Source organism: Protomyctophum parallelum (genome assembly GCF_964188405.1).
Source record: "Protomyctophum parallelum genome assembly, chromosome: 16".
Lineage (NCBI taxonomy): Eukaryota > Metazoa > Chordata > Actinopteri > Myctophiformes > Myctophidae > Protomyctophum > Protomyctophum parallelum.
In genome coordinates this window covers 15,981,512-16,008,078 of record NC_139711.1, presented here as the reverse complement: position 1 = coordinate 16,008,078, position 26,567 = coordinate 15,981,512, and the positions used below count along the sequence as shown (strand labels likewise).

The 26,567-nt window shown below is 43.1% G+C and overlaps 2 protein-coding genes across 6 annotated transcripts; one reads left to right on the top strand and one right to left on the bottom strand.

The window, feature by feature from the left end:
* Positions 1–104: 104 nt before the first annotated feature.
* xkrx (XK related X-linked) lies at positions 105–16,350 on the bottom strand. Its single transcript, XM_083786128.1, has 3 exons — positions 15,246–16,350; positions 3,481–3,743; positions 105–2,564 (listed from the first exon to the last, which is right to left on the bottom strand). The coding sequence occupies exons 1-3, from the start codon at positions 15,575–15,577 to the stop codon at positions 1,690–1,692; spliced, it is 1,470 nt and encodes a 489-aa protein (XP_083642254.1). The 5' UTR covers positions 15,578–16,350; the 3' UTR covers positions 105–1,689.
* On the top strand, positions 15,669–26,567 carry arl13a (ADP-ribosylation factor-like 13A). 5 transcript variants are annotated; one of them, XM_083786132.1, is made up of 10 exons: positions 15,669–15,787; positions 23,221–23,337; positions 23,429–23,499; positions 23,618–23,870; positions 24,650–24,755; positions 24,842–25,062; positions 25,207–25,312; positions 25,424–25,688; positions 25,780–25,896; positions 26,000–26,567. In XM_083786132.1, exons 2-10 carry the CDS (start codon positions 23,279–23,281, stop codon positions 26,053–26,055), a joined length of 1,254 nt encoding a protein of 417 aa, XP_083642258.1. In that variant the 5' UTR covers positions 15,669–15,787; positions 23,221–23,278; the 3' UTR covers positions 26,056–26,567. The 5 variants fall into 5 exon arrangements, with proteins under 5 accessions (XP_083642258.1, XP_083642259.1, XP_083642257.1 ...); XM_083786133.1 differs by lacking the exon at positions 15,669–15,787 and adding an exon at positions 21,370–21,444 and having other exon boundaries at positions 23,202–23,337; XM_083786131.1 differs by lacking the exon at positions 15,669–15,787 and adding an exon at positions 21,413–21,444 and having other exon boundaries at positions 24,857–25,062.

The following is a 26,567-nucleotide window of genomic DNA, read 5'->3' as shown; positions in this document are numbered from 1 at the left end:
AACTGTGTCTCCACCGTTTTCTATTTCTTTGTGGTTCTGGTACCCTTAGGCCAGAGTTGTAACAATAGGCTATATGGAAGAAAAATAAAACTTGTTTTTGTTGTTGTATTTTATTCAAGTAATAAAGCAGTAGTCAAGGCACTGACATACAATCGTTACAAACCATACAAATGGAGACTAGCAGTAAATTAAAGTCACTACTCTAGAACCCAGATAGCTATTTATTTTCACTCATTTTAATACATAAAAGGTCAATTCTGGAACAAAAAATAACCAAGATGTACAGGGTCAAGGACAAACATGTTTGATAGTATCCAAGATCGCAAGGCATTTTCTGACAATCCCATTTGACAGGTGCTTTTCATATTTGACCACCTTGTGCAAGGCAAACCTGAACAAGCATACAGTGACAAATACAAGGTATGTTTCACACAGTGTAATAGGAGTAAACAACTGCCCTCCTGTTGCATGGAGATGCTTCAAAGTGCTGACACATACAGTGTTATAGGCCATTGGTTCCCAACCTTTTTTTATACTGCAGTACCACACAAGAAAACATTTGGCTCTCCATGTACCACTATAATAAATAACATTTATTTATTTAGTTAAAAAATACAGGAGCGTATACCTGCCCTTTTTGTTGCATTCCTAAGTCAATAATGCTGCTGCACTGACAAAACTCAGTCTAATCACTAAACAGCACAACTGATGATATTTCTAATGTGATAATCCGTTCTCAAATCCTCTATTAACGGCTAGGTGTGCTGTCATGCCCATTTCAGCACGGCTGGATAACCTATTTCAACCAATTGCTTGGTCAGAAGAACTACCTATAATATTTCATTCCACTTTAGTCTTTGTTTCTCCTTTTTTTGGGCGACTCCTCTGTGTACCACCAGAGGGGGGCTCAAGTACCACTAGTGTTACTAGTACCAGTGGTTGGGAACCTGTTATAGGCAATGCCCATGGAGTAGGGTGGGAAAACCCTGAGAGCAAGTAAATTGGGGATGTCCCAGTCAGTCTCTGTGGCTTGGGTCATTTCATTTGGCACGTTTCCCACACACCTGGCTCACACTATCTGACCTAATGCTGCTCTCTCTCAAGGCAGCCTTTGTCTGTGACCTCATATGCTGCATTCTTTAGCCTACTGGGGCCAAAGAATAGATATAAAAGTATGAATAGGTCAGCTACGCCCTACTTCCATGTTCACAGCCACTTACCCGGCGATGTTTGTTACTATGGATGCCATATAACTAAACAAACGCATCCTCATATCGAGCAACTGTGCCACCATGGGTTGATTACGTCCTCTTCTGTGTTTGATGCACACATACAGCGTCAGAAATGTCCAGTCTATAAAAAACGTTCGTGGACCAAGCATTGTCCAATGTGGGAATAATAGGTCATTTTACTGGCAAGACCAAGAATGACAAAACTTCTGCGCATTTAAGTAGAAAAGATAAGGATACAGTGCATGGATACAGTGCATGGCTTATCTTACTCAAGCAAAGGTGTGCATGCAGCTGTGTTCTCCACACAACACAAAGGATTTACATTTCAGAGTTAAACCCTCTGAGATCTGCTTTAGTGGAAGAGCCACGGCCTCTGTGGTGTTGTGTGAGCGGTGCACCATTATGTCCCATATCTCCCTCTGTGCACGTAGGTTCGTAAACACGTTTATGTGAACCACTAAAGTACTGGCTGGGCAGTTTCAACGATGTCGTCCACGATGGCCGTCTCCCGGTCTCCCAGTTGACTGGTGATGTCGGGGCGCTTCGGATTCAGTTCCACAGCCTCCTCGTCCGGCGCCAGCACCATGGTGGCCGTCGTGGAGTAGGTGGGGGCCGCCGCCTCCCCTTGCCGCCTATTCTCTCCTCCCCCGCACAACGTGAGACAGCAGACACAGTGCAGGCAGTCTTGGACGTTGTGCTTGAAGAGGCGTCTGCAGGGGTGGCAGTACTGATAGAAGAGCAGCATGAAGAGCACGGCCAGGCTGTAGCAGATCAGCAGCTGGGCCACCAGCAGTGGCGCGCACACGTACTCGTAAAAGTCCGACTTGAACAAGTACCACAGCGTGATGAGCAGGACGTTCTCCGCGAAGCGGCCGCAGTAGTAGGCGGCGTGCCGGCCCCAGTGCTGCTTCTTCTCGATGAGCTCTCGGTGGGCCAGGTCCAGCTGCACCGCTGACCAGCAGAAGACGTTGATGCAGGCGTAGAGCAGGGTGAACAGGCACAGCACGATGGTGGTGTCCAGCTTGGAGAAGTTCTTCTCCAGGTTCTCCGGCAGCACGCCCTTCCTCACCCAGAACTCGCCCCAGGGCAGGAAGAAGAAGAACAGCAGGTTGGCCAGGCCGACGGGCACCACCCAGTAGGTGAGCGCCGTGCTGAACAGGACCAGCGAGGTGACGCGCGTGGCGATCTCCAGCCCCCGCCACACGATCATGCATACGTAGGCCGCCGGGCGGATGCGCACCTTGTAGTCGTCGTAGCGGATCTGGATGGCCAGCACGCTGCACACCAGCGCCCCGTATGTGATGGAGATGAGGGTGATGATCATTAGAGCCACTGGGAACACAAAGGGGGGGTCACTGGTTAAAGAGGGAGTACTGAAAATCTCACAACAAGCAGTATTGGAAAGATTGCATTGAAAATAAAGTTAGTCAGTTACACATCACTAATCAGCTACATGCAGCTGCAATAAGTAACATGATTATATCCGTTTACTTTATTACTTCATTTACTGTATTGAAAATAATTTGTTTACATTACTTGTTAGCTTACTGATTACACGTGAAGGTAATTTCTTTCGGTAACCTCGCGTAGTGTGACCTGGCTGTAACCAACCCTGCTCACTAGAGCCAATTTCCAATACCCCCAAATCGCCACTCGCTCACTCACACTCGGTCACTCCAGCATGACTGTGTTATAGTGAAATTGGTGACCTGCCGAAATATCAAATATGTGACCATCTTGTGGACTTCACACAACTTATATGGAGGTCATTAAAATACATGGCCTAAATACCGCTAAATTAAACTCTGCTAATAAACAAACTGCAATGATTTACATTCGGACACTGACATTATGACAACATGATTGTCACATATTTCAGCAGGTCACCAATTTCACCGTAACCCCACCATGCTGGAGTGAGCGAGTGTGAGTGAGCAAGACAGCGAGTGGCCGAGATTTGGGGTATTGGAATTTGGCCCAGGGGTGGGAAGGCATCAGTGAACTCATAATAGCTTTAGTACTGTATGTTATTTATTTATTATTCCATCGTTCATTCATTTCAACCCAGTGCAACTGAATTGAAATACCATAGCAAGCAATATATCAATATCAATATAATAATAAGCTACTAGCTTCCGCCTATACCCTTTTCGATCATGTCTAAAGAGTTTAATACATGATTCTTCTTGTAATGTTCCAATGGCATAAGATTGAAATAAACCATTAATTCATTCAAAAATATTCTTACGTCTGGCGCCGAGGATGTACTTCTCCTGAATGGTGGCGTACATCTGCAGTGTGAGCTGGGGGGTAGAGCCTAGGAAGGCCTGGATGACTGCCGTGCGCTTGAAGGCATTCCTGTGAGCAGCCAGCATGCGCTCGGAGTGGCCGATCTCCAGCTCCATCGTGGGCAGGCCCTGTCCCTTCTTCAGACTGATCTTCCTGGACAATGTGACGTACGGCTCCTCCTTTTTGCCCGCCTTGAAGTAGATCACCAACGCCTCGATACACCTGGGAGAAGAGAGGCGGCATGGATGAAGGATGAGTGATCTCTCTTCAGACCAACAGAGGGTAGTATTGTCACGTTAAAAAACTACGGCAACAGAGACATTCACCAGACATGTTTTGACAGGGGAATTTTGTCTCTTGAAAATCTAGTCCATCAACATAAGACACCACTGCATTTACATGGACAATATTTCTACATTCAATCAGAGATTCCAAACTAACCGTTTACATGGGCGCTAGGGATGTGCCGATGAGACATTTTGGCCGATATCGATATAATTAATTGCTGTTATGGTCGATAACCGATATTACCGATGTCGATATGATCTCATTCTGTATTAAAAAATTATAATAATTTTGTCCATTCTGAAAAATACATGTAACAGCGTATCTGCACTGCAGGCTTAGGCAAGTCAGATTTAACTTTAATACCTTTATATTTAATATTGTGAGCTTGTAGATCTGTTCAAGCTGTTACTTTGGGCTTGTAAGACAGATCGATTAATCGGACCGATTAATTAATGGGTCCGATTGATTAATCGAAACGATTAATCTAAAAACAACTAGAATCGGCCGGTACCAATGTGTTTGCCTATTAATCTCCCATCACTAATGGACACTAAATAAAAGTAATCGTGTCTGTTTATACAAAAAAAGATAAATGCAATAAATATTGTTTAAAAAAAAGAAAAAGTAATCGTCGTTTACATAGCATTTAATCCCAATATAACGTTTGACATGACATTTTAAAATAAATCTAGAATAGAATATAGAATATATTATTTCATAGAGGATGGTCTTCCTGCTAGGCCTTGGGCCTGTCGCACCTCCAACGGTGCCCATGGTGCACTATGCATGGCAGGGGCGTCCTTATATACAGTATATTATGTAAAAACAATTGGGACATAATCTTATCCATAGTCAACGGTTCAGAATCATTACAATTCATTCATGAAAAGATTTCTCTGATTTGACACCTTTCCAATGATCCCTGGCATACTGTGTCTCCACCAGGGGGCAGTCAAAAGAAACAAACTATAAGTGACAACTACCACCTTCAGTACTGATATGGTACTGAATGAAGGAAATTGAAAACCATAAGGGTGTGGCTCCCTTTGAGTTTGTAAGAAACATGTTAACATTAACCCTATTCATAAAGAGTTCTACCACGTTGCAGCAGCTTTCTCAACTTCTAACTTCAACTTCATAACATAATTATGTGGTCAAGAAAATAAAATCTAAACTGAAACATATGAACAACTAGTAAACAACATAGATCTGCATAGTGTAACTACCAGCATCTATCAAAAAGGTGACAAGACTCAAATGGGCATACAAGGAACAGCAGAAAATTGGGAGTTGGTCTGCAAGGGGGAGATTATTCTGCAGCTTGTGAGCCAGGAGAGATAATAGTCTAGGAGGGCGTGTGGACTGTAGAACATCTGGTCTGAGTGTTTTAGGGAAGGTTCGAACAAACTATCAGTGTTAGGCGTGAGGCTGTGAGCGTGTTACATCAACATAAGCGACAGAAATAGAATGAACAAGCTTGTGAAGAAAGCAGGTTCTGTCGTTGATTTGGAGCCTGGACTGAAGGTGGAGGCTAGTGAAAGGAAGAAGCTGGTAGCCATCATGACAAACCCTCCCACCCCCTCCAGTAGGAAGTAGTGGAGCAGCTGAGTAAAAGCGAGGCATGCAGATTCACCCTCCCACACGGAGGGGTGATGGACTGGCTCAGTCCTTTAGTTGATGCCAACGGTCGCTCCGCTACCAGGCATTACACTTGGTCCTTGGATTAAAGACTAATGACCCTCTTATGTGACTCTTGCTCATGCTATGACTCTCGTTTCTTGTCCATCCTTTTATATCCATTCATGTTTTCTTGCTGGTTTGCTATTTTTTTCTTATCTGCCTGCTTGTATTATCGGTTCTTGTGTTCTTATCACTCCTGTAACGTATCACTCCTGTAACTATAATAGTTATACCTATGCTATGTAGTATGTAAGTGGGTGTGTGGAGTTGGATGATGTTATGAAGATAATGGTGGGGGTAGTGGGTACCATGCCCTTGATTGCATTTCCTGCCATTACCAATGTTTTGTAATAAATGAGTGCAGGCAGAAACCTGTGCAGGGAATGCACTCGCACACCCTTAGAAGTTAGATCAACATCAACACTGGCTATTTCAAATAAACTCTTGGCTCTTAGCCTTGTAGTGACAAAGATGGAACCTCCAACAACCATTTCCAAATCTAGTGTTACTGACCTAGATTCCTGTTTGGAATACATGAACTCAATATATCATTATAAAGACAAAAGGTCATGTCAGTCAGACCCATTTCAAAACAGAGATGTTTCTTTCCAAATAGATCGTTACAGTTCGTCAATAGAATACTTTTATCGTAAAATAAAACAAGTAGACAAGTAAAGAAAATGCACTCCAATGAATGAGTGGTTGGAGAAAAGTAAAATCAAATACCGATTGCAGAAATTACTGCATTAAATCATAAGCAAACAAATACATAAACTTTTCATTATCAAATTAAATCTTGAGGATTACATTAATCAAGCTATTGGACTAGGTCATATTGGTCATATATATTTTGTGCAGTAAATACAAGTGGTTTAAGTGATCGTTCCTCATAGGGTCAAAAATGTTAAATGTTCAGTGAGAGGGGTCTACATGAATACCAAACAACTCGTCCCTTTACCAACTCGCCTCGGGCGTACAGCCGGCTGAACTGCGTGGCCTGGTATTCCTAAAGTAACCTAAGTAAATTATGCTTAAACGGTTAAACCTAACCTTAACCCTAACCTTAACCTCAGTAAAACTATAACCTAAACCTAACCCTATTCCTAAACTTAACCCCAGTAAAACTATGCCTAACCCTAAACGTATTTCTAACCTTATTCTCAGTAAAACAAAATAAAGAATACAAGAACCGCCGCACCGAGCGGTCGGCGTGAGGTCGGTGGAAAAGGGGCGACCGTACCCGTTACCGTCTCCATACTAAATACTGAGTATGGCTGTCAACTGAAATGGGCCTAAACAATTAGCTAATTACAAGCGTTGCTTTAGTAATACCAGCAGGTTGCAATATAACAGTCTTAAGTTATTAAGGGCAGCACAGCAGTTTTAGTTTTTCTAACTCTAGCGAACTTAAAGTGAACGTGCCAAAGACATTCACTCGCCTCACAGCCCTCAAGGCTCTATCAGCTTGTAGATCTGCTATTTCCTGCGAACGTTTTCCCGAGAATACGGATGCTAGGGTTGGTTAATACGAAATGTTTGAATATAATCCATGACATACATACTGTAAAATAAAGTGAGTTTAAATCCACGATGCTCTGAGCAGCTGTTCTCAAGACAAACTGAACTCTCTGCAGACTCACGCTCCACCTCTAAATCTCACAGGATGGTGATGGAATGTTGTCTTTTGCTCCAAAGTACTGACATCTCCAACTTTGGACATGTGTTCACTTGCTTCAGCAGTTCAGCTGTGCGCTACTGGACTCTGTTGACATTTACTACAAACACAGGAGTCAGCCATTTTCAATCACTGTTGTTTCAGCTGTTGTGCCATGCAACACCAGACCTCGACATTTTTCACTGAACCGTTTTGGATGCAAAATGTACAAGGAGCATTTCGCCCATTTTCAACCCTTGTCTTCATATAATTAATTGATCCTCACTAATGTTGACTTTACTAGATGGTACCATTTCTGTTTACTGGCTCAAAGGTGGGGTTTGGACAGTTCCAGAAACTTGCCTACCAGTGACATAATTGGTAGGCAGGTTTGGTAAATTCAGACACGATTTAAATTGTTTTTCCTCTCGATACAAGAACAATGGCTTCTTCATCTTTACAGAAAGTGAAAGTCTGTAGTTTGTATTATTATAATCTTATGAGCATTATGAGGACGGTAGGACCAATTATATGACGATAAGGTTGAAAATGATTGAAATGTTCCTTTGAAGACCGGTTTTGAGGAAAACCTATAATGTCATTTAATTATGCACTCATCACGGTTTACTCGCGTGTTTACAGTACATTCCAGTGTGCACAAATCTCTTCGCATGCATGCAGTGCCGAATCGGCCCCTGAGGGCCCTGCCGCTACACCAAGTCAAACGGCCCCATGCAGCACATGCGTGATTGAACAATCAAGAACGACACTTTTTGCGTTTGCGCGCCCAGTGAATGAACACACCGCCACTGCTCCCATAGAGTAACAAGGCTGCTCCCTGACACTGGATCTGTTATTTTTGAGTAGCCGATTTGCTACTGACACTATGAAGTAAAATTCTCCATTCATTGTCGATGGGATTTAATGTTTGTGTAGGACGGAAATCTACACTAATAGATTTCCGTATCGTACATCACCATCGCCGACTTCTTACTGACGGTTGAGAGTTGAAAGCCTCCTACAACATATCAATGTTTGTCTTACGCAATGTTTGTGTTTACACTATGATATAAAATTGTCCATTCATTGTCATTGGTTTGTGTAGGACAAAGTTTGTGCAAACACACAAAAAGCTGGACATAGGAGGGGATAGCGCCCCTCAAAAGTATTGTGTACATAATGTCAAAGCACCAATAGTCATCTACACCAGGGATTCTCAATTTTTTTTGACATCATAATATTGACAGAGGTATTTGTTCAAAATATTGTGACACTGATTTTGTCCATGTCGCCCAGCCCTACAGCGTCATCTCGCCTGTGGTTTATACTGTGCAATACAGTAGAGTTGAGTAATGGGAGGAGGCGCAAGACCATAATTTACTGACAATGCTTCTAAGGAAATCTGGCTCAGCAAAGAGCAGAGAATGCAGCGATGGGGGTAGTGCACTCAGGCCAGCATGCACTTAGGATTCAGTAAGCAATTGGAGAGAGGCAGACTGAATATCACTTAAGTATATAAAAACATGCACGCCTTCAGAAAAGGATTCTATGGATGTGATCCACAGTCTGAGCTAATCTGTGCACTCACAGCTCAAACACAATGTCAAAGAAAATTGAGAAACATAAAACCATATATAATCCATGAGGAAATTACAATTTCAGAAAAGGCAGGGTTTTATTTTTATTGAGGAAATTGCTTCAACTGTTCTTTGGCTTGACAAAGTTGACACAGCAAAACATCCTGTAGTGAGAAACAGTCCTTGCCTCCTTGGGCATTTGCATGCACAGCGTAGGGACTTCAGCAGGCACACTAGAACTCTCAAAAAGAAAAAAGGAAATCGCTGAAGAATGCCTTCAATCCTAGGTTTCATCCAAATCAGTGCGTGGTTTCATGTTTGGCTACTACTACTCCTGTGTATCTACACCTATTTGTACAAACCCCTTTGAACTTGCACGTTTATCCCATTTAGACCTGAGGCCGATTCTAAAGCCCAATTCACATCAATGATTCTCCATACAACGACTTGCAAGTTGCAACATGCAACTATGTGCAACCATTATCCCCAATGGCAGTTGAAAGAGTTGCATCGTGTGTTTTGTTGCAAGGAATTGCGACTGGATTGGTGCGGTTTGGGCTTTAAACCGCCTTCTAAATCCTGACCTAAGTTTTCTGAAAAACTTCAAATATAAGTTATAACTGCAAAAAAGATACACAACCATTTGCATTCACTGTTTCAGCTAAGACTGCATGATAGTGTAAGGATGTAGCTAGTCTATCCCTGCCTGGGGTGAGGACAGTGTTGCCTGGAAAGAAGCTAAATATGGCGACAAATTCGCTAAATTGGCAAATGGCAAATGTTTCGAAAGACTGGTGAGAGACTATATTTGCTCTGTGCTACCGGCCACATTGGACCCATGGCAATTTGCATATCGTCAGAACCGATCCACCGACGATGCAGTTGCCCTGGCGCTACACTCTGCACTCACCCACCTGGATAGGGGGGGCAAGAACAGATGTGTCCGAATGCTCTTTGTGGATTATAGCTCAGCTTTTAACACCATCGTTCCCACCAGACTAGACGCAAAGCTCAGGGATCTAGGACTGCACCCGGCCATGTGCAGCTGGATACTGAACTTTTTATCAGATCGCCGTCAGGTGGTGAGAATGGGAAACATCACATCGGACCCCCTGACCCTCAACACGGGAGCACCCCAGGGCTGTGTGCTGAGCCCTCTCCTCTATTCCCTGTACACACATGACTGCAAGGCCACACACAGCTCCAACGTCATCATTAAGTACGCAGATGATACTACAGTGATGGGCCTCATTGAAAGTGACGACGAGATGGCCTACAGAGCTGAGGTTGACACACTGACACAGTGGTGTCAGGAAAACAACCTCGCTCTCAACGTCAGTAAGACCAAAGAGCTGGTCGTGGATTTCAGGAGACAGGAGAGAGAGCACGCACCCATCTTCATCGACGGCGTCACAGTGGAACAAGTCAGCGACTTTAAATTCTTGGGGATCCACATCTCCAAGGACCTGAAGTGGGCCACACACACCAAAACAGTGGTGAAAAAAGCCCAACAGAGACTTTATTGCCTCCGCCGCCTGAAGAAGTTCCGAGTGAGCCCACGCATCCTCAGAGCGTTCTACAGCAGCACCATAGAGAGTGTCCTGACAAGTGGCAGTACCGCATGGTTTGGAAACTGCACCGCTGCGGAACGCAGATCACTGCAGAGAGTGGTGCGAACAGCGCAGCGCATCGTGGGCGGGGAGCTTCCCCCCCTCCAGGAAATACATGAGAGACGCTGCGTGGCTAATGCGGAAAGCATAATCAGGGACATTCACCACCCCAGCCACAGCCTGTTCAAGCCGCTGCAGCACCCACGGCCAGGCAAGCGTTTCAGGAGCATCGGGAGCAGTACTACGAGGCTCTTGAACAGCTTTTATTTGTCAGCAATCAGATTGCTGAACAAGAGCTAAGTTTTAGACTTTTTGCTTAGTCGTATACATACATGCACCCATGATGAACTCTATTTCTTTTGCACTCACTTTGTTATGTTATGCATGTTCTTTCTCTCTACCTTTAACTGCAATTTGAGCCTGCACAACCAAGTTTTTCACCCACCTTACTTGTAATGTGATGTGACAATAAAGATTGATTCTGATTCTGAACACTGGGTGAGGATAATATTCTCAGAAACAAGTCATGACCTGACATAGATAAACTGACTCCCACCCTCCCCCACACACACACAGGGGATGTTGACATCTTGCAACTCCGCCCGACACACACACACACACACACACACACACACACACATTCCACACAGACACAGGGGATGATGACATCCTGCAACTCCGCTCCGCCCGACTCAAATAAAACTTCATTAAATAAGGTTCCTAAAAATCACACCCGTGTGAAGTGAGGGGCGCTAATATATTAAAGTCTAACTCATGTTGATTAGGTGATGTAAAACAAACGGTGCCAACACAAACAGTAAATTCTCTTTATTGTTAATGGCATTTAATGTTTGTTAGGGACAAGATTTAAACTTTCCCTTCATTCATTGTCAATGGCGTTTTTAAAACAAACATTGAACTAAAAACTATTAAACCTGTATATAGGAGGGCTCAAAAAGAGTCTAATTGAATAGGCCCGTATCTGACAGAAAACTAATAAAAAATATAAATCAAATATTGTTAAAAGTAAAAACTGGACAGTTTTTTCCAGCAACATTTTAAAGCAATTGCTGAGTTGCTATGAGTCATTGTTTTGCCCTGCCACTGTGCCACAGATGATTGACAATGACATCATCCGCAAGCCTCAAAAGAAACACCCATAGCCATCAGTGTCAAGGATCAGGTGACGTAAAGGTGACTCTCCACCAAACAAGACTTCTTCAGACTGGCAGTCTGTTGTAGCTTATTTTGGGCTTGTGGAGAGATAGCTTTAGGTTAACATAGAATATCAAAGAATATGATAGAATATGATACTTACACATCCTGCAAGAAAAGTGAAAGACGCACACTGCAATACATTTCAATTACAGGTTGCAATGCATAGGCTACTAATGGCATAAAATATTAGGCAACTGTCTAATGCTGACTATGGTTGGGGGCATAAAATATTAGGCAACTGTCTAATGCTGACTATGGTTGGGACAAACTGTCTTTTAGAAAGGCTTTTCTTGGCTAGGGCCTACAGCAGTGTATACGTGCAGAAACCCTCTGGCAATGATTTGTGGCCATGTCCACCCCCTCCACCCTGAGCTTGGGATGCCTCTCTTGGGCCAAGGATTTGTGCCTTAGAGGTGTACTGTACTGTACTGTGGTGCCTTTGCTCTCTTGTTAGTGGAACTAACAACAGTAACACTGGTCTAGTTGACTTTGTTTATTGTGAGAAATGATGTACGTTTTCACCCATTATACACAAAATAGGAACACCAGGTTGAAAGTGGTTAAAATAGGGAAACATTGGCTGCATAATTATTGCTGATACCTTCATAGGAGACCTTAGCTATGTTTCACCAGTTCCTTTCTTTTCTAAATCTTTTTATTGAAATTTCCCCAAACAGAAATCAAAGATCTCAGGGGCAGGCATATTATGAAAAGACTGACAACACATGCCCCTCCCAGGCAAAAGAAAACCTTTTATTTTCTAAGAGGTAGGTTGTTGGTCTAATGACTGTCGGAGCCTGTGAAGGGACGACAGGATGAGAAGAGGTGTTGTTGCTGCGTAATTGTCGAGAGTAATGGGTGCACGCGATATTGAACAGTCAAAACTATTTGTATCAATACGCCTGTATCTACAGAATAATTGTGTCATAGGTATATATGGTCTTGAAACGGGCTTCCAGATTCCTAAGGCCGCCCCTTGATACCTATATTGTAAAAAATATATTATTATTTTTTGGTCAAACAGATATATTGGTCGGGCTTTATTATGTACATAAAGCCTCTCTTGAGCACAGTGGAATCCAGTGTGGATTAGGATCAAATTCCTGCCAGTTTCCTTGCAGCAAATATTATCATAACGCAGCATTGTCTCTCAATGTCATCTTGAGTTCAATCTGAAATATTTGAAGTTGCAGGCCAGCCAGGAGGTGTAACGTGTGTGGTGGTGGTCACTGACATGTGTGCCTTCTTCTCAGTGAGGAGCTCACATCCACAGACACACAGAAGATCCAGTGTGTATAATTATAGCACTGTGGCGCAAGTTCGCAACCAAACACTGAGCATGCATGGTCCAGTAGTTACGGTGAATGGCAGGGCTGGGCTGCAAGGCTGCTGCATTTTGAACGAGTCTTGAATGTGTTTGTCTAATGATTAAGGCATTGCATTTAAAATAAAGGGTGGGGCAGAGTAGACATGGATCATGTGTACTGAAACTAGGATAGTCTGTATAATATGTTTTTTTTTTATCCCACAATTTTGCAACCCAGTTTTTTCACCCAGTGCCAATTATTTAATGTAATCCTAGGCGCTACACTTCCTCTGCCAACCTGGGGGGGCAGCGGACTGACCTCATGCCTCCTTCTATGCATGAGGACTGGAGTCCAAGCTGCTTCTTTTCACCTGACAGGGGGAGTTTCCCTGGCCGGACGTAGCGCGTGGAAGGAACACGTTATTCCGACCAGTTCCTTTCCCTTCCATCAGGCGCCCCGGCTGGCCAAGGGGAGGTAGTTTTAGAGACCAGGATTACAGCATGTTTTTGTGAGGGTAGAGTACCTACCCTAGGGGACACGGGGAGAACATGCAAACTCCACACAGAAAGGCCCTTTCGCCAACCCCACCTCGGGTATGGGCACTGATGACGTAGAGGAGGGCACACGCCCCCAGCGCCCACAGCGTCCCCAGCGGGAATCGAACCCAGGACCTTCTAGTTGTGAGGCGACAGCATTACCGACTGTGCAACCGTGCCCCAATATGTTTTGTTTTTTTTACTGCACTTCACATCAATGCTTGGTTGTGAATAGATCAAATGTGTCCTCAACATTTGGACAATCTGGGAACCCAGATTTGGTAAATGGGTTCCCAGATTAGTAGGGTTTATTCCTAACAACAACACTACAGGACTACATGTTTAGGGCAGTGGTGCTCTTGAGTCTCCAGAAGGCCTTACAAGCGTCAATCGGGCGATCATTTAGTGTATCTGGTGCCGTGGTTATCTATAGCTGACTGGGGCTGGCATATATTCACATTATAAGGCCTGGCTTATAAACATTTCTAAAAGCTGAACCACATTAATGTAGCATAACGTGGTTATCTATAGCTGACTGGGGCTGGCATATATTCACATTATAAGGCCTGGCTTATAAACATTTCTAAAAGCTGAACCACATTAATGTAGCATAACTTTACACAGGGTTGTATTCATTCCGCCAAACAAAACCTAACCTAACCATTTGGGTGACTCAAAACTTGACAATGTTGTAGCCTATTTCTTGCCTTGAAAAAGGCTATGCCCTTTTAACTGACTGTTAAAAGCACCCAATAGCCTAGGTCTTTGTCCAAAGTTAAGCTCGGGTGTAAGATTTCAAAATACACTACGAGTCGACAACAGACAAATAAACATGGGGCCTATATGAGTCACTGTTTGTCAAACAGGTCTCGAAAATGAAGTCACCAACTGCTATAGCCCTAGTACAGCCCTAGGCTGTGATATTACAGTAACATACATGAAATATCACACACACCATTATAGGGATAAACTGATTTAACTCACTTTTGATGGTATGGTCATACACAACTCTCAATACAGAATGTTATTAACATTCATGCAGTCATGCACACAGAAATACGTTGCCACAAATGTTTACAAATGTTTTAGACTGGGCCTTCAACAATCAATTGTAACATTTCAAAATCTTAATTGTATTTCTATTCCTAACAATATAGGCCTATGTGTGTACCCGGTCAACTGCTGAAACTGCAGCCTTTGCTTTTACAAAACCATGTACTTTTTGTCTTATTTGTTTTCATTTTACTGTAGTGCATAAGGAAGTATCTGACTTCGGCATTGTCCTTTACATAATTAGACTGGGTGGGAACAATGTATGTTATGTGTATCTGTGAGCAAAGTATAACTATGTCATCAGTCAAGTGTAATCCCTTCAGGAGGAAGTCAAGTGGCCTTTGCATCTTGGTGGCAATACAAATTTGTTTCCTATAAATGTGGGAATCTAAAGCTGTGCGAGTGTGACACTACTGTAGCTGTGATTAAGGGCTATAGAAATAAACTTGACCTCAGGTGAGGTCATGTGACAGGTCATGTGTGTATGGAAGAAAAAACTTCAACGAAAAGTCCAACGTCAATCCAATCACTTCAAGGGACTGTCTCCAACAGAACAGTGAGGGTGAGTGAGTCTGACAGTATAGTATGTATGTATGTTTGTATGTATGAATTAATGTTTTTGAACACATCACAGAGGCCAGCCTAGTTGTGGTCCAGTGCACACAGCCAGTAACGCATGGACCAGAGCTAGATAGATAGATCCCAGGGCAGGATAGCTCTGGCCAATAGCTCTAATGCTGGACTAGAACTAAGGCCATTATACATACATACAATAATGTGATTTGTGAAACAGTTACCTACCTAATAACGGGGCCCAGTAGGAGCAGGTGCCACAACAGAACCAGAGGGCGATCCCTGCCCACGTCTCTGTGAATGAATATCAGTGCCATTTGCGTCAGTATAGCGGGCACCAGCATGAACGTGACCGTCATGCCCATCCATATTTTGTCATCGTCCTTGTCATACTTGGCGCACACCACCGACGCGCTCACGAACTCGGCACAGTACAGCAGAGTGGCGAGCACGACGCTGAACGGGGGCTTGATGCGAGTGTGACTCACGACCATCACAACTTCTCCGTTCAGATCGTGCTGAGAGCTACGTTCTGTGATCTCAACCGTATCGTGCTCCATAATGATGATGATGGTCAACTTGAAAAGTGCTTCTTGAAGTATTTTGGAACGTTTAACTTCATGAACGTTTGTATTTAAAAAGAAGTGAGGAAAAAAAAGTGATGAATCAGTAATCAGTTCCCAGAATCCAGTGGACGAAACTGAAGGAGGTTCTTCTTTTCGAAGCGAGAGTCCCACGTTTGTTTACACCTGGTGAACATCATGGTGTCGGTGAGTGGCTCTGCAACGTTTCTTCATTTATCTCCAACAGCATATAGTGACTTAGTTTGCACCAAAGTTGATCAGATCGCTGCTTTAAACGCTTCTCGCGTGTGTTGTTCGACGTCTAAACTGAACGGTTGGATTTGATCCATCTCGAGTTATTGAGGCCAACCTACGTGGCAGGCAGGCAGGCACTGTCTGCTGGCCACCCCGTGTGTGGCAACTGGCAATGGTGGCACTCCGTATTTATTTCATATACTACAAACCAACCAACCGCGTACGCCTTCCTTCCACCAGTTCAGAAAGTATCTTGAGTGGGTCGACACAGTTGTTGCATTGTCATCGGAGACACGGGAACGTCCCGTATTGTTGCAAGTGCAACCGCGTGCAAAGCAGAGGCTTCGTCACATTCTTCATGTTCGCACAGATTTTCAACGTTATTCTTCCGATCGTAAATACATGGTCCACCAAAACAAGTCGGCTGCAACTGCAGTGTCAGCGTAGTAGTAAGATCCCACCCATGACAGACTGACGGAGTGTGTGAAAGAGGCAGGTGTGTCGTCTCGTCTAGTCTACACTCTACAGTACTGCTACAGCTACAACACCACGCACACGCACACGCACGCCGGCCGGTCCTGTCCGGGATCTGCCTTGGTGCGTGCGTGGACCGTGCGTGCGTAATGTCTGGCCTCCCCTGGGTCCTAATGCGTTTGGTCTCATGCGTTAGATACAAGCACAACAAGAAATGGGGCCTCAAATAAATAAATAAATAAACAAACAAACTAAACAAGACACCTGCACCTGCACCTTACAGTGCCTATGTAAATTGTAAAGGCCAGCAGGGTAACTGTCATCATGGTTAAAGCCCTAATGGGCAGTATAGGCCTAAAAACAATTATTTTACAATTTATTTTCTGCTTGTTTTTAGTTTAATATTACTTTAATAGTATTGAAGGTAGGCTTTTCTAATTCAATGTATCTGTAATTCGAAGGACATGGGGAATCAGAGAATAAGTTGCATATGATGGATGGTAACCGTAAGGTTGCCAGTTCAAACCCGGGCTCCCCCAGAGTTACTGTCGAAGTGTCCTTGAGCAAGACACTGAACCCCTAATTGCTCCTGATGTGCTAGTTGGTGCCTTGCATGGTTTCCGCTGCCATCGGTGTATGAATGGGTGAATGTAATGCACAATCTCTGTAAAGCGCCTTGGATAAAGGCGCTATATAAATGCACCATTTACCATTTACCATTTTATGATGGATAATATGAATGAAAGTCACTGAAGGAAAATTGTCCTAATGCCATGTTTTCATGTTATGTTTGGACCCCAGGAAGATTAGCTGTTGTTATGCTATGTTCTGTTCTGTTCTTTAACTACATAGAAGTGTCTATTTGTATGTCTCTAAATGTTTTGATGAATTGAACAATGTGGACCCTGTTGTAAACAAGTGTAATGCTTAATTGGGTCGTCCACTCACAGTTAACAGTCTTTGTATTGAGTTTGTGCTTGAAATGTACTGTAATTCTACAAACTGTTAATAAATATTTCAATCAATCAATGCAGCCAAAGTGGGGTCATCCAATGCTCCCTGGCCTGTGTCCTATGTTCCAGGTACCACCAGGGTCCATCCCTATTATGATATGGGTTCAGCCGGGTTGGGGCTAGAGTTAGCATAGGGCTGAACTAAGGAAATTAAATAGACACGTACCTAGCTTAACTATTCCCCACAGTAGCTTAGAATTGTGTGTAGGCTACTGCAGTGTCACTTCTTTCAGAGAGTTCAGTTATTCTTCCCCCACCACGTAGCTGGGTAGCGTAGCGTGCGTGACAAAATTACTACACTCTCAGTGGCACCTCAATCAACATAAAATAGCACAAGAGAGAAATCTCCATTGCCACATAAACGTATAGTTTTTATACAGTCGCATGCTTTCAATCATTCAATGTCATAACATGTCATCCCCTGGTAATCGGAACAGGGGTATCCCGCATGGCAAGGGACACCAGGGGTGGACTGGCCACAGGACGTAAAACTGGCATAAATATGCCCGGTGGGCCGACACACTGGTGGGCCGGTCTAATGTTAAACTAGTTGTCTCTTGTCTGTTGGTTGTGTATCATTTATGTTGTACTGTAAATAAAGGGCTTATATTTCATGTATTTGTATGGGCCTCGACCGGAAAAGTATCTGCGCGCTGGTTGTGGTGGGCCAGTCTGGGCCAAATTCCGCGAAAATGTCCGGGCCGAATTTTTGTCTCAGTCCAGCCCTGAGGGACACTAAAGCCAAACATCTCAACCCCTTGGCCAGAGGAGATATTAGGCTTTTTCTTCTTAGGTCTAAGGCTCTGAGCCACTCTTTGCTAGCTACCAGTAGAACTTGTAGCTATAGCTACATATTTTGAAAAGTTCTGGAGAACCGCTGATCAGATGGGCTTCACACTCAACACAGCCTTTCTTCATTGGTCCTCAGCTATACACCGGTCAAGAGTGAACAAAGTTCATCGGATGAGCAGTTCAAGAGATATGTGTGCCCGCTTGGAGCGGGCCAGGACACTTCTGGAGAAATGCTGATCCGATGGTCTTCACAAAACTGGACTTCAACACTGCACTTCCTTGGGTCCTCAGCAATATACCTGCCAAGTGTGAAGCTGATCGGATAAATGGTTCTGGAGATGTGTGAAGGACAGACAGAAATATATTGACATACTGTAGGCTATATATATACTGTATCTACTATACAGACTACAGAGATTCCTGGAACTTATATAGCCTAGATGTTTTCAGGCTTTCAAGTTCCTATACTGCCCTGAAAAACGGGTTTTATTTCAGCAAAGCAAGAACAGGACCCTCACCACTGCATTGCGAAAATGACCTGCAATGATCAATACAACTGTGGGTATTATTATGTTACTATCCCAGTGGCAGTGCTGTAGAGGGCAAGCGCAGAAGGATCAGTTACTCTCTGTTTCCCTTTTTAGTAGCGGGCAGACTTGGCCTGGTTACAGTAGTCTGCTAGGTCAGGCCTGAGTAGTGTGCGTTAGATAGCATGATAAGTGGCAAATTTAGTAGAAAATGGACTCACTGTATCCTCATTATTATTATTTTGACATCTCATTAGGCTACACATTTGTGTTCCAAATGAGACTATGTTGTATTTGCTCAGCTACTATGCAAACAAGGGCTATCCATTTGAAAGGAGCATGAGAAGAGTCCACCTGTTTATGGCCATTTCTCATTTCCCATGCAAATATCTGGGAAAAACCACCAGGCCGGGTGTCTGGTACACACTATTCTAGTTTCAATAAAGGTTTTTAATTCACAATATTAAATCCATGTTTGTATCCTTATACCTTGATTTGTGATCTACATGATACAAGACCATATTTAAAGCCTGATGTATACGGACGCGTTGTGAGCTTGTAGATCTGCATACAGTATATCAGGCTTTGTGCGCATTCTGTGTTTAAGAATTGCATGATATAGTTTCACCGGGGTTCACAGATCTCACCACACGAGAGCCATGGATGATTGTTAAGTTGCGCGACACCGGTGTGCGACACAATTCACTCTGTCTAATCAGCTGGCTCTTGTAAATCTGAGCCCGGCTTTGCGATGGGGGTTCATACAAAGTTCTGAAAGGTTGTCATTATTAATGCATGTGTCTGGTGGTGCAGCATTAGTAATGGTCACTGACTCCACATCCCATATACTTTGTGGAGTCATGGGGAAGTCTTAAGGCTTGTCTTAATCCAACCGGTCAGCCTTACAGCATGCACTGAGGCCCCCACCACATACACAGCGTCACTGGCCAATACTATCAGCCCTGCATGGGGGGGTACCCCAGTCCACTCTGAAACAGAACACTTAAAGCTGTGCACAATAGCAGTTGAGACAAATAACCATATAAGTCCATAATTGATTCTGACCCCTCCCCGAAAAGGCCTATCTGCCGTGACCCCTTATACATGGTTTAAACATTATGGATAATTAGTATACATATGGTTATTCGTCTCATGTTGGATCGTGTGTGTGTGTGTGTGTGTGTGTGTGTGTGTGTGTGTGTGTGTGTGTGTGTGTGTGTGTGTGTGTGTGTGTGTGTGTGTGTGTGTGTGTGTGTGTGTGTGTGTGTGTGTGTGTGTGTGTGTGTGTGTGTGTGTGTGTGTGTGTGTGTGTGTGTACGATCATGCATGCATGCGTGCGTGTTTGTGTGTGTGTGTGTGAGACTGAGTCACTGGCAGCTGACAATGTGGCCAGAGTCCCGGATGAGTCTAGTCAGCAGATGAGGAGGTGCATGCCTGATTGGTCACCAGGAAAATAACTTAATGAGATCAGAACTGCACAAATTACTTTTCCTGACCCGGGGATGATGTAACTTCTGTACAACAGTTTAATTTAATTATGTCAATAATGCTAGGACACAGGTGCCAAATGTTTTCAGCAGGTACACCAAAATATTGACATACAGTGCCACATAGGAGTAAACAACTAGTAGTAACTAATTATCACCAGGAAATGAGTTACTTGGGTCACTCAAACTAATAGTACAGTGCTATTATTTAATGTAAAATTGGACACAATGCCAGTAAAATCCCTCCCACAGCCTGCTCTCAACAAAGTTTGTAGATTGTTGAATGTAGAATGTTTCTGTGTTTCATCAGCTATTCGGTATGTAGATCTTTCACCACAGTCACTGGGCACTGCCCTCAGGATTGTGTCAATTTGACTATTATTTGCCTAAATTAATCAAACATTTGTGTTGTTGATTTGTGGTTAACCAGGTTGGCATTTAAAGTATCTAAATCACGTCTGAGTTATAAATGTGATTTAGTTCAAGGGCAAAATTCATCCTAGCTCATGTAAGTTTTCAAGGACAACAACAGTGAGCTACTAAAAATATGCACCAAGGCAGACGTTTGGTTCAATGACAACCCATAGAGGTAGAAATCTAGAACATTTGACAATGAGTCCATCTAGTGGCTTAAAGCAAACACCACTATATCACTGAAAGCAGAAATGTTTACAAGCATTACTGTGTCATGACCATATAGACTGGTATATAGAGGTAGGGTAAGTTATTTTCTTTGGTTAAAATAAGTATTAAATAGCTCTTTATTCTGATACGCATTGCTATAGTGTAGTATAGAGTGTTTACTGTTTATTTAATAACAGCAGTCTCTGTGTCTCTCCAGCTCTTTGTTCAACAGAAAATGCATTTGATCAAATCAGGATAGAGAACTCAGACAGGATACAGATTCATGAAGTGAAATTGAAAGTGATGACACAAAAAACACTTATTTTAACCAAATAAATCATTATGTACCCTTAAGACTAGCGTGTCTGTGTGTTGTGAGTTGTGACACCACATGACCACTGTAATAAATATACACAACACAGACACGTTACACATCATCACACCACAGTAGACACAGATAAGATATCCACCTTGATCTGGGCCAGTTAAAAAAGGCACATGTAAGCCAATGGGGAAAGCAAGCACCCTTTAAGAAAGGTAGGATTGGCTACGTGCTCGCCGTGCTCCCTGGATAGCACCTCCCACATGAGGTGACCAGGGGCTTAGTTTGAGCCTGATTAGTATTGTAACTGGATGGTGCAAGATGTCAATTGAGAGATATACAACACTAACAAATGCATGGACATCTTTCTGTGAGTATTCCCAGAATTTATCACAGTCCCTTTAGACTTTTCTAATTTTGCATGCCTTTCATGTAGCTTAGTGAGTGGTACAGTGGAGATGCAATACTGGTTGAATTAGTGAGAAAGCAAGTCTACCGCAGGTAGTGTAAGTGTAGTGGAGAATGCTTTTTGGCAACGGCTTACATTATGATTGATCATTATATATGAATTTGTTTTAATAATTGTTTTTTTATAGGATTGTTTTAGGATGTCCTGTGTAGGTCTGTGGGAATTCATTATAAATATCAATATTATTTATTGTCACATGTTATTTTTGCTACTCATACACTTTGCATTATAGTCTTCGGAAACTCACAGGCTCATGCCATGACTATCTTGGAAAACAAATAGTCGCCTCAAACTTAGTTGATAAATGTTATTAGTGTGCTATAATGCTAACATCTTCTCCTCCACACGTTTCGCCATGCAAAGACATTTTATCCTCAAATATTTGAACCTGTGCTGGTTTGTGGTTTGTATTTCTGTGGAGAATTTAACATGACGTTGTTAAATGTACTGTACTAATGATATTGATTAAATGTTGTTAATCACCTTTAATCAATATTATTATCTGTTATCTGTGGTATCACAGGTTTTCCTGTTGTTTCTGAAGCTGGGCTTTTATTTACTTTTTAATAGACCTTTACTTCAGTGCTCAGGCTTATAGCGAGTAGATATACAGACAACAGCTTGTGTACATTCTCCAGTCATCAACAGAATCAGGGTCAGTTTACTCACCACAATGATAACTGGACCAGCCAGGGCTTTAGCAGATTATGGAGCCTGAGCAGATGCAGTGATCAAAGGGCTGAAAGAAAACCTGCATGGTTTGGGTTTGGGCACCTGTCGATCTTACACACCTCAAACACACGGTGTGTGTGTGTGTGTGTGTGTGTGTGTGTGTGTGTGTGTGTGTGTGTGTGTGTGTGTGTGTGTGTGTGTGTGTGTGTGTGTGTGTGTGTGTGTGTGTGTGTGTGTGTGTGTGTGTGTGTGTGTGTGTGTGTGTGTGTCTCCTGTGTGTGTCTTATGTGTTGTGGCAGCAGGCTGGTACCAGCATGATGTCATCGAGAGTATAGTCATCCCTATTCACTCAGGACAACTGAAGACGAAAGAACTATGACTAGTATGTTAATCTAGTAGTGAAAAGCCAGACATTTTAAATGTGTGCAATTAAATAACAGGAATTAAAGGTTTTACTGCATGTACACATTATACTAAAAAGTGTTAATTTACCTCAGAGTGTAAAAATGAACCCAAAATGGGTTATCTAGTGCTGGTTCACATCATGGATACAGTACCTTCCCCCCCAAAAAAACAAATTAAAAGAAAAATATGCATGTTTGTGATTTGTGTTTGCTAAAATATGATTGGCTAATTTTGAATGCTAATGAGGTAGAGACATTATTTGGCAGTCAAAGCATGGCCTCGAGTGTCCATCTGTAACGGCTTCCTAAAACCCGTGGGAGCCAGACACACTCCATCTTTGTATTGGGCCCGGTCATGACCCCCTGTGATTTAACAGCTTGTGTGTGTGTGTGTGTGTGTGTGTGTGTGTGTGTGTGTGTGTGTGTGTGTGTGTGTGTGTGTGTGTGTGTGTGTGTGTGTGTGTGTGTGTGTGTGTGTGTGTGTGTGTGTGTGTGTGTGTGTGTGTGTGTGTGTGTGTGTGTGTGTGTGTGTGCACAAACGTGTGTGCACAAATGTGTTCATATGTTTCTGTGTCACACAAGGACTGCCATCTGTTTTCAGGTACGAGCTCGAGAAAAAATGGTGGCCACTGTGCTCACCTTCCTCACGTCAACTAAACATGTTCAACCTGATGAGCAACTGCTGCACCTGGATCTCCAAGATCCAGGAACCCATCAGGCAAGGCCAAAAGAAACCTCTTGGTTTGCTTATTAGCCTGACAATGTTTGATGAGTGATGTATGATTTAAAAGATACATTTCTTTACACAGGAAGGTGATAGTTCTTGTGGTTGGTCTTGACAAAGCAGGAAAAACATCCTCTATCAAGGGAATGTTAAGAGGTATTTCAGTCACGACTTTGGAACTAAAATAACAGATCAACAAATTAGTGTACAAGTATGTGTAATATTGTGTATGTGCAGCTTCACAGTGTCTCAAGATTTTCTCTGTGTACACCAGTGGCCCCAGGAACGGACGTGGGTCCCACCCAGGGGTGTGTGCGGACAGAACTCAGGGTGGAGAACTACCTGGTCACTCTGCTAGAGATAGGAGGAGCCCCACAGTGGCGGCGAGTCTGGCGGGACCACTATAGAGACGTCCATGGGATCATCTTTGTGGTTGATTCCAGCGACAGAACGAGGATAAAGGAGGTCAAAGAGCTTCTGGCAGACTTGCTGAAGCACCCACAAGTGGCAGGAAAACCTATATTAGTGTAAGCACAGTTTCAAAGCTGGATGAGTGTCATTGTGGTTTTACAGGATACACAGCGCACTCTAGTGGCTTATGAGAGAAAGATAGGAGTAACTGTGTGAACTAACTTGGTAAGAATAAGCAAGACACAAAATGTACACAGTATTATCTGCACCAGACCAGACGACCCATGGCTGGCAATTATGTTTCAGGCCTGTCCGTCCCTCCGTCCGTGTGTCTGTTTGTCTGTGAACAGCTAATCTCTGGCACTGTTGGACTGATCGGCATTCAACATTGCACAAAAGGCATGCATACTCCCAGTATAGACCAAGGAAGTGCCTCTCAGGCATTTACAATAGGCCTATATAACTTGCTGCTTCATGTTTTGCCCAAATAACTCTTGAACCGTAGGTCGTAGGCCTACAGTAAAAAAAAACGTTTGACCACCAAAGTGGCAAATCCTGAAAGCTGATCCGATCGGCTTGAACATTTTGGCCATTTTGGCCATGCCACAGGAAACTCCCATAATATATCCCATATTATAGCCTATAGGGCCCCGCCAATTATGTTCCTACTATTTGTATAGTTTGTGTCCAAAACTCATACAAATCGGTATTCATTATCTCTGGAGTCATGTGATCAAGATGTATCAGTCAGATGTTTCATATTCCATTATCATTAGCAATGATTTTAACTTTGATATTTAGCCAACCCGGCCTGGCAGAGATCTGCACTCCGAGGAGTTTACTTTTCTAGTCTGTTATTGTGATCGCAGCATTGTCTTTCTGTTTCATTTTTCAGGTTGGCCAATAAACAGGACAAAATTAATGCTTTGCTGGGAAGTGAGCTGATCGAGATACTGTCTCTGGAGAAGCTTGTTAACCAGAGCCGCTCACTGTGCCATATTGTAAGTATTGTCCTAAAACTGTATGTACTGAGATCTTATGAAAGGTGATGAAATTAATGAAATAGACTTTCCTTGATTTGACAAAGTTCTGTCCCTTTCAGGAGCCTTGCTCAGCCTTAATGGACCTGCGTCGCTGGTCAGACAGGAAAACCCTCCGGGGTCTGCGCTGGCTGCTGCGTGCTGTGTGTCTTGATTACCCAGATCTCTGTGCCCGTATAGCCCAGGACTGCAGGGGGCCTTTGATATCTGAAGAGACACAAAAACGTGGGAAATCGATGAAAGACCACAGAAAATCCAAGGAGGAGCGGTGAGTGAGTGTTGTGCACATGCATGACAGATGTTGTGCACATGCATAACAAGTGAACTAATTAAGAAGAACTTCAGTATCCCATAAAAAAATACTACACAATTGTTTGATATATATTTCATAGGAAATATTTCCTCCCCTTAGAAAGCGCTCCAGTAAGTCTGAGCTTCGCCAATCTCACCGGACACAAGACAGAGAGAAAAGGTCCAACGCTGGAGACAAACTACCCATTCAAAACATTCTACAAAAGGTTAACACAAATGTTTGTGCATGCATCTGTCTCTTAATCAGCAATATTTCAAGGCATGCGCATTCTCATGTATTTTATTATGATTGCTGTTGACAAATATTGATATCACAGGAGAACACACTAAAGAAGAAGCTAAAGAGGAGGACGAAGAAACAGGCAAAGATCAATGTCAACGAAATGGATAAAGACATAGAGAATGAACAAGAGCAGGAGGTGGGTGAAGGCCATGACGGTGAGCAAGAGCAACTGGGACAGAAAGAGAAGGTCAGCAGTGCTCTGATTCCCCCAAAACGAGGCAAAGTAAAATGCAAGGCGACGGTGAAAACTGTGGATGTGCCGGAGGAGGCACTTGACAATGAAGAAAAGGCCTCTAAAGGTGTCTATTGATCAGTTCTCCAACATTCTTAAGAGGCCTACATATTTCGTAATGGAAGAATAATGACACATTTCTTTCTTTTATCTTATAGCAAAGGGGGAAAAGAAGAAAAAGAAGAAAGGGGTGAAAGTAAAAAGGAAGAACAAGATCACTACAGAGGAGGTGCCTCCAGGTTACACACAACCTGTTGACCTGTCTGCCACATTTGGTGAGCCCCAGCCACTTCATTAGTCCCCCTACTCAAATATAATGACACTGTTGGACTCTATGATGAAGTCCAGTCTTTTAAAAGATTATCTGTTTCCTGATAGATCTTTATCGAAAAGCCATTCTGGCCCTGAAGGAACGTCAGGATCAGGGCCAGTGAAAGGGGTTCCTGGGTGAGCCATGGGTCCCACGAGAGAGGATGTGTGCCCTGCTGCAAAGGATACAGGCCAGCAATGATCATGGTCAGATATGATCATGCTGCAACACACACACACACACACACACACACACACACACACACACACACACACACACACACACACACACACACCAGGATCGGGATGGAATCAGAGCCTGTCCTGCCTACGAATCCCCTTTTAACATTCTACCTCGGATCTGATCCTTGAACCTTTGGAATAAACCAGGGAATTCCATGTTGTATTGAAGGGCATTTAAGAAGTGGTGTGCTTCTCTGTTTAGGTCTAAGTATCTCTTGGAATATTTACATCAGAAGCCAGTTTTATAATCATTCAAATTTTTACTTCTATCCGTTAACAAATCCTATTAACAAAAGAAAGCTTTCAAGTTTCAACTTGTAGGCTACATTTCTAAACTGTTTGAATAGTTGTTTGTCGATGTTTGTATACGATTTTGTATTATTATTATGTTGAT